The sequence below is a fragment of the Carlito syrichta genome, unplaced genomic scaffold (genome assembly GCF_000164805.1).
Source record: "Carlito syrichta isolate Samal-C Ts95f unplaced genomic scaffold, Tarsius_syrichta-2.0.1 Scaffold315142, whole genome shotgun sequence".
NCBI lineage: Eukaryota > Metazoa > Chordata > Mammalia > Primates > Tarsiidae > Carlito > Carlito syrichta.
Genome location: NW_007259238.1, coordinates 408,360 through 414,759, shown reverse-complemented (window position 1 = coordinate 414,759; position 6,400 = coordinate 408,360). Strand labels below are relative to the sequence as shown.

The 6,400-nt window shown below is 42.6% G+C and overlaps 1 protein-coding gene across 6 annotated transcripts in view; it reads left to right on the top strand.

Annotated features, from left to right (window-relative positions):
* TACC1 (transforming acidic coiled-coil containing protein 1) overlaps positions 1–6,400 on the top strand; it is a 67,725-nt gene that overhangs the window by 840 nt on the left and 60,485 nt on the right. For 5 of the 6 annotated variants that reach the window (XM_008072356.1, XM_008072358.1, XM_008072357.1 and 2 more), the window contains one exon: positions 653–768. The exons of the other annotated variant lie outside the window; for it this stretch is intronic. In XM_008072356.1, coding sequence (XP_008070547.1) covers positions 653–768 — 116 coding nt within the window. The remainder of the gene's footprint in view (positions 1–652; positions 769–6,400) is intronic. 6 annotated transcript variants of the gene reach the window in all.

Genomic DNA, 6,400 nt, shown 5'->3' with positions numbered 1-6,400 from the left:
CCCACCCACACACACAGGGACAGTGGTGATCACACCCGGTGCAACTCAGAGCCCTCCTGCGGGGTGTAAGTCGCTCCCCGGGCCCTACTGTGTCCCAAAAATGCAGCCGCGGTAAAGAAGGTCGCGTGATGACAGGCCCCTGGCAGCTGGTGGGAAATGGTGGTCTCTGCTGAGCTGTCACCCTTGTGATCGCGGAAGGCAGGTGATAGCATTCTTAGTCTCTGACCGAGTGAGTTCCAAACAGGTAGAGGCCTAGGGAGCAAAAAGGAATGCTAGAATTGGCTTAATTTGGGGGGTGGGACCACTATTTTTAAGCCTCTGGGAAAGGATTCCTGTGAGAAAAGGAGTCGTTGGAAAAGCGCATTTTTTGGGGATATGTCAGAGGGAAGGATGACCTCAAAAATTAATGGTGCTGGAGGAAAGCTCCAGAGAATGGAGATTTCAGAGACAGGTTGCTAGACTGAGAGAAACCCAAGGAGGGCCTTGCTAAAAAGCCACAGCAGCCCCCCAAAGGTCAGAGTGTGCTAAGGATCAGTTGATTGTACAGTTAGACACACATGCTGGACTTTTTAGCCTTTGTGGACATGTAGATTTTAAAAGGTGTCGGAAATACCGTTGAAAGTGGTAATTCCTCATTTTTCCTCCTTGGCAGCTCGGATTCTGAAGGTAATTTTGAGACCCCTGAAGCTGAGACCCCAATCAGATCACCTCTCAAGGAATCCTGTGATTCATCACTGGGATTGGCAGGACCTGGGGTCAGAACCCAAGGTAAAGAAAAATTTCGATTTTCTGTCTCTTTTGTTTTTAAGGTTTTGAAAAATGGAAATGGAGGAAAGAGAAAAGGACCACCTTAAAAGATTTGGATTGTCTCCTTACAGCTGTTTTAAAGCTCCTGCCTTATTTGAAAGGTTTTTGTTTTTGGTTTTTTTAAGGCATGTGATCAGAGACTTTCTTCCCTGAGTGGAGTTGGTGCATTAATGAGGTTGTCATTATCAGATATTCCTACAGGGCCCTCTTCTCAGCCTCTAAAAAATAAAGATATGAATAGTAATGAGGTGGTGGGGTTATGTTTGGAATTGGCTTCACAAATTCCTCAGGATAAGTTGCTATCTACCGGTAAGTGACTGGAGACAAAAATTATAGGTAAGAGTTGGCTTTTTTTTTTTGATAGGGAGGAGTCTTAAGAGGCTGTTTCAGAGTTGCTCATGCCACCCACTTCCACATAGGGCTGGTGGTGAGCCCTTCAATCTGCCTTAGAAAACCTGGCACATGGATTCTCTTTCAGACCCTCAAAGTCCGGCTTTAAGCCTGCCCTTCAGTTGCAAAAACCTCTGCTGTCCCACTTAATTAGTAGAAACCTGTTTTAGTAGAAACACAGCCAGTTTGGTAAAATTTCACCTGTCCCGATAGAATTCATTTGTTTATTCACTAAATAGAGTGTACTGTGGTTCAGCAGTGAAGTTCTGCTGTCACTGAGCTAACATGGAGGAAGACAAACCTTTTAAGGGTTGAGAAAAATGTGTATGTCAACTTGTGTTAAGTACTGTGGAAAAAAATAAAGCAGGGGAAGGGGCAATATGGGGTGAGGATAGGAAATGTGAAAGAGCACATTAGCGATAGTGACTTGAGCAGAGACCTGACGGAGGATCGAGGGAGAAAGCCTTTTAGATACCTGGGGAAGGAACCCGTCCACAGAGGGAATGGCATCTGTGAAGTTCTGAGACAGTCTCAGCCTACCACAGGCAAGGCCCATGGTGGGCAGGTTCATGGTATGTTTGGGGACCAGCCAGGAGACCAGTGTGTAATAACTAGTCAGGGAGCAGAAAGAGCTGAAAGCAGTGAAGTCAGAGGACATCTAAGTGCGAAGGCAGACGATGGGAAAGCCACTGGAGGGCTTAATATACCTTTCCTAGGGCTGCCATTAAAAAGTGCCACAAACCGAGTGGCTTCAAACAACAGAAATTCATTCTCTCACATTTCCGGAAAACCAAAATCAGAACTGAGAGTCTGAAATCATAGTGTTGGCAGGGCCTTGTTCCTTCTGAAGGCTCTAGGAAGAATCCTTCCTTGCCTCTTCTAGTTTCTGGCAGTGGTCTCTAATCTTTGATATTCTTTAGCTTGTGGCAGTGTAGTTCCAAGATACCTGTTTTTGTTTTTGTTTTTTTTAATTTTGAATATTTTTTGAGTTGGAGCCTCACTCTGTCTCCCAGGCTGGAGTGCAGTGACATGCTCACGGCCACTGCAGCCTTGACCTGTTGGGCTCAGGTGATCCTTCTGCCTCAGTCTTCCAAGTAGCTGGAACCACAGGCATGTGCCATCATGCCCAGCTGATTTTTTTATTTATCATAGAGATGAAGTCTTGCCATGATGCTCAGGCTGGTCTTGAACCCTTGAGCTCTGGTAATCCTTTCATCTCTTCCCAAAGTGCTGTGATTACAGGCATGAGCAACCATGCCCACCACAGCATAATTTTAATCTCTGCCTCATCACATGACTGTCTTCTCCCTACGTGTCTGTCTTCACATGACCTAAAAGGACATCAGTCATTGAATTGGGGCCCAATCTAATGCAGTATGACCTCATCTTAACTTGATTTCATCTTCATAGATACTATTTCCAAATAAGGTCACATTCATAGTTACCAGGAGTTAGGACTTCAACATCTTTTTGAGGGATACAATTTAATCCACAACAGAGGGGTTTGAGCAAAGGATTGTGCTTTGACTTCCTTTTTAAAAGACTCCCTGGCTGCTGTATGGAGAAGGGACTCTAGGTTGGATGGATTTCCTTTTTATGTGTTTCTCTATTCCAGTGTCTGACGCTGTCACCATACAGTGGCAGATAGAGCCAGCTTTTAGTTATCTAGTAGCGGCTACTTTTTGAACTGATTATGACTTTTTCTCCCTAGTTATTGTATTTTATTGCTTAGTAACTTCCTCACAGGTTGCCTAGGGAAGTCAAGTCACTTTTGTAATAGACTGCATGATGAAGCTGGAATTATTGGTAAAATTATATCAGTTTTTTGTGATTTGTTTTTGCTATAAATTGAGAGTTCCATGCTGTGCTTACCTTGCTGAGAATTCAGCAGTAACCTCAACCTGCCCCGGGCTACATTTTGCTGTTGTTCTAGGCAGGGCCTACGTGGGATCAGACAAGTTTATGTACTAGAGAACTTGTATGTGGCACATAGCTGTGCAGGATTCCTAGGATTGAAGATTCCACTTGTTCCTCATAGCTTCCCTTTCTCTTCTAAAGATTGGCAGATCCGAAGGGAGATTTTAAAGCTTGAAGGAACTATTTGGTGGCTGTCTCATCAAATTTAAATAAAGCTCATAAGACACATGTTAAATAGCTGTCTGAAAGCCTTTTTGAATTACCCTCAGTTTGGGCGGCCCTTCCTCATCATTTTGTCAGCTGCTAGACTGATTCATCCTGCCAGATTCTATGCCAGTTGATTACAAGCCTGGATGACCCAGACCCCCAAAGCCACAGAGACCCAATTGTTTGGTCCTTCCTATGGCAGTAACTCTCACACACTTTTTAATTTTCTCTAAGAGGAAAACTTTAAAACATTTTTCTGGATCAAGAAAGCTCTATGGAATACTTCATGAATACAGACTCTAATTGTGGGGAGTGTGTCATTGGGGTCTATAGTCAAGGAAACAATCTTGCATATTATGAAGTCTTTCAGTGTAGGGTCTTTAAACAATAGGATGATTGCACACCAGCCTAGTAATATCCTGCCTTCTAGGGTGCCTTCTACACAACATCTGGAGCTAGTCTGGAGTCTTGTTGATGGCCTCATCATACATATATGGTAAATGTGAAAATTCAATGAAAGCACAGGTCTGATTGTTATAGCCTGACTAGGTTCTTATGCCCACTTCCCAGAAAAACCAAGATTGTTGCAACCATTACAGTGGAGAAAGAGTTTCATATCACAAAGCAGCTGGGCAAGGAAGATGGGAAATAGTTCTTAAATCTGCCTCCCTGAGAATTCAGAGGCTATTGTTTTTTAAGGAAATTTGGCAGGCAGGGGTATGGGGGCTGCTGACTGGTTTATGATGTCATGAGGATGTCAAAATTGACTTCAGGCCATAGAGCCGACTTCTCGGGGGGTGGCATCACAGGACTGGTGTTGCCAGCATCCTGGTATTTGTTCTGGGCCCAGAGGGGCCTCAGGTCTTTCAAAGTACACAATCTAAAAAATATCTCAAATATTATTCTTAGGCTTTACAATAGATGCCACCTGTAAAGCAAGTCCCTTGGCTATCAGCTACTAGTTCCTAGCAGTGAACCCTCATGGAGGTAGTTTAGGAGGAAGATATGGGAGAGGTGGGGTCCTTAGAGATTGGAGCCACTCCTGTTGTCTTCAACATCTACTTTTGTATCCATGCAGTCTCCTAGGCCTGTTCTTTAAGGGATAATATGTTTATTAGCCTTGTGGGGCAGTTTCCCCCCCACCCCCCCACTGGGGCCAGGACATGAAGATGACCAGTTGCCTTCTATTGGCATAAAGCAAACCCAGAAACAACAGATTCATTAAATTCTAACCATAGCTGCAACTTTTCAGGGCTTGGGTCTCTACAGCTTTTACCCCGTGACCTGTGTGTGCCACCATGCCCAGCTAATCTTTTGATTTATTGTAGGGATAAGGTCTTGCCATATTGCCCAGGCTAGTCTTGAACCCCTGGACTCAGGCAATCCTCTCGCCTCTGTCTCCCAAAGTCCTGGGATTACAGGTGTGAGCCACGCCGCCCTGCCAGATTGTTATCTTTCTTTCAGAAAGAGAATTTTAATTAATCCAGAAGCTCTCATATCACCCTTGGAACAACTAGTTAAACATATGCAGTTTGATGTGTTAATTAGATGTCTAGGTATTTCAAAGACATGTTGTAGTGTTCCAGAACTTCCTTCAGAATAGAAAGAAAAAGATAAATGGGATCCATCCACAGATATTTACTACTGTAGGCCTGTGGGAATGCAGAATTGTTGACACAATTTTAGTAGCCTAGATCAGAATCAGCAAACTGGCCTGTTTTTGTATGACCCTTGAGTGGACAAATGGGTTTCTTGATATGTGAAAAATATCAAAACATATTTTTTGGTGAAAATTATGAAATGAAAATTATATGAAATACAAATTTCAGGGCCCATAAAGTTTTGTGAGAATACAGCCACAGTCGTTCTTTCAGGTGTTGTCTGTGACTGCTTCACACTATAGTAGCAGGGTTGAGTACTTGGAACAGGGACCAGATATCTGGCAAGAGCCTAACATATTTACTATCTGGTCCTTCACTGAAAAAATTTGTCAACATCTATCAATACTTAAGATAATTTCAGTAAAATATAAATTTTAAGTAATTGGGATGATGACTTGAAGAATAAAGAAGAAAGGTGGCAAGGCTATGTATACCTGATGAACAAGTCAAATGTGGGCATTAGTACCATTAGTATACCATTAGTATAGGTCCACGTGGTCAGCGAAGGTCTGACGGAGAGACTGGTGTGGACTTGGCTTTTGTCTCCTTTGCAAAATGGAAATGATATCATTGGTCTACAAATTGTAATTGGTCTGTCAATTGTAATTGGTCTGATTTTCACTTGACTAAAAGATCTAAGGACAAAAATTATTTAAAAAGGAAATTAGGGAAGAATAGGGAAAATTTTTGAATCATTTGATACAAGCACAAGCATAGGTTTTTAACTGTCCAATAAATGTTTTTAGTATAATTTGAAGTGTTTGAGAATTTCTAGTTCAACTATGCAGATCTCTTAAGAGGTTGATACAATATATTTATTGCGATATTTTGGACTGTGTGTGCATGTGTATGATTTTGTTAAAATCTGAGTCTTAGATTGTCGATCTTAAGACTTTGGGTTTACATGTTCAAGCAAACACTATGTGAGAATTTTCATTAGGTACATATTGAAGTGTTCCATTCAAATCTACAAGTATGTTCTCCTAGAAATTTAGTTTAGCATCCTTTCCCTGCCCCCGACAAGGGATTGCTTTATTAGAGTTGCCTAGGAATAATGGAACTAATAAGGACCCTTAATGGTGCCTAGTCCAATAGTGTGTCAATGCAGCTCCTTCAGCATCCCAGGCTAATGCTTTTAGTTTAATTTTAGTTTTAATTTTTTGTGTGATTGGCTCTTTCACAGCTTAATTTGATTTTTAAAAAATATATTAGCCGGGCTCGGTGGCTCAACCTGTAATCCCGTGCCTTTGGGAGCCTGAGGTGAGTGAATTGCCTGAGCCCGCGGGTTCGAGACCCGCCCGGGCAACTTGGCAAGACCTCATCTCTACAATAAATAAAAAATCAGCTGGGCGTGATAGCACGTGCCTGTAGTTCCGGCTACTTGGAAGGCTGAGGCGGAAGGATCGCCGAAGCCCAGG